This window comes from Chrysochloris asiatica, unplaced genomic scaffold (assembly GCF_000296735.1).
Source record: "Chrysochloris asiatica unplaced genomic scaffold, ChrAsi1.0 scaffold00001, whole genome shotgun sequence".
NCBI classification, from domain to species: Eukaryota; Metazoa; Chordata; class Mammalia; order Afrosoricida; family Chrysochloridae; genus Chrysochloris; species Chrysochloris asiatica.
In genome coordinates, this window is record NW_006408519.1 from 14,826,549 (window position 1) to 14,828,039 (window position 1,491).

General features: G+C 31.7%; 1 protein-coding gene across 2 annotated transcripts in view; it reads right to left on the reverse strand.

Moving 5' to 3' along the window:
- Positions 1 to 1,491, reverse strand: part of CSMD3 (CUB and Sushi multiple domains 3) — a 1,928,297-nt gene that overhangs the window by 4,115 nt on the left and 1,922,691 nt on the right. For both annotated transcript variants that reach the window (XM_006830658.1, XM_006830657.1), the window contains one exon: positions 1,343 to 1,478. In XM_006830658.1, the coding sequence (XP_006830721.1) occupies positions 1,343 to 1,478 (136 nt within the window). The remainder of the gene's footprint in view (positions 1 to 1,342; positions 1,479 to 1,491) is intronic.

Sequence of the window (1,491 nt, forward strand, 5' to 3'; positions counted from 1 at the left end):
TAGATAGAGATAGAGATATGATTGTTATATGATTTCTAGGATGACACATGACAAAATGGAGAAGCTCTCTTAGCTGTCTCAGTGTTATCATCCATATCATTACAGTCTTCACAACTTGCTCTCCCCCTGAGTGTCCCTATTACCATAACAATAATCATTTATGGTTGTCTATGGCATAAGGTTGCTATGAGTCAGTACCAACTCAATGGCACCTAACAACAACAACAACAATTTATAGAATTGAATTTATAGTAAAAACCAGAAGCAACACAATTTTCTTCTCATTATGTAAGAACCCTGAGCATATAAAGGAATTTATCTCCGCTAATATCAAAAAGGAGTCCTGGTGTGGCACTGTAGGTTAATGCACCAGACTGCAAAGCCATTTGAACTGCAAGGTCGGTGGTTCAAGCTCACCAGCTGCTCCTTGGAAACCCTATACAGGGTTGCTATTGGTCACAACTGATTCGACGCACTTCACAATAACAACAATATCAAAAAAACAACTTAAATGAAAACAATATCACCAAGCTCTAAAAGTGAAAAAAGGTTGGCATGGCTTGCTATATGAGTACATTTCGCAAGGATTTTTCTCTATCAATTAATAAAGTCTGATAGTGACCAGACTTAAGCAGCTGCCAATTTACAGCTTTTATAATTTATTTAATACTAAATAAACCAGTCAGATGTTGCAAAAGGACATTTATAATAAATGCAGTAGATGGACAAAATGTACTTATGTAACAATAATTCATTTAATTATCTGGTTTTCTAGATATATTTTCTTGATGAAAATTTATTTCAAATATTGGTGAACTGTATAATACAGCTCCATTCCAGAGAGTATTCTAACTGAGCGAACAAACATCTACTAATAAGATGTACAACCATACACAAGGGGATTCAAAATTTTGTGGAAATTTGTATTAAAAGATATTATAGCTTTTCCATGATCTTTTTGAAGCTCCCTTATGTTAGATAACAACACAAATATAATATGATAAATCCATTATTTTCAAAAGATAACAAAAAATGAAAAATAGAATTAGAAGATTTTATCATCTACGTGGTTAAAATTTTTTCTTGTTCTGTATTATAATTATAACTAAGAGGTCTGGACACCAGTTTATTCTTAGTACTGTAAATAAAATTAGCAGCTGCATCTCTATTCCTATTTATACCTTAATCTAGATTTTATATCTAATCTAAAGTATCATTATAATAATGTAAAAATAACAATAGAAAAATGTTTGTTATGTCTATTGTGGGAGAGAGAGGCAGATACTGTCTCAAATTACTGTAGCAATAATTGGTTCATAGAGGCTTAAAAAATAATGCTTACCTTTGTTTATAAAGATAAAATCCAAATCCTGCAAATATAAGTGCAAAAAAAGGCACAAGAATAGCAATGGCCACAGAACTACTATTTGTACCATGAGGTTGATTCGAAGAATTCAAACCTTCTGATGTATTCAGTCCTAAAAAAAAAAA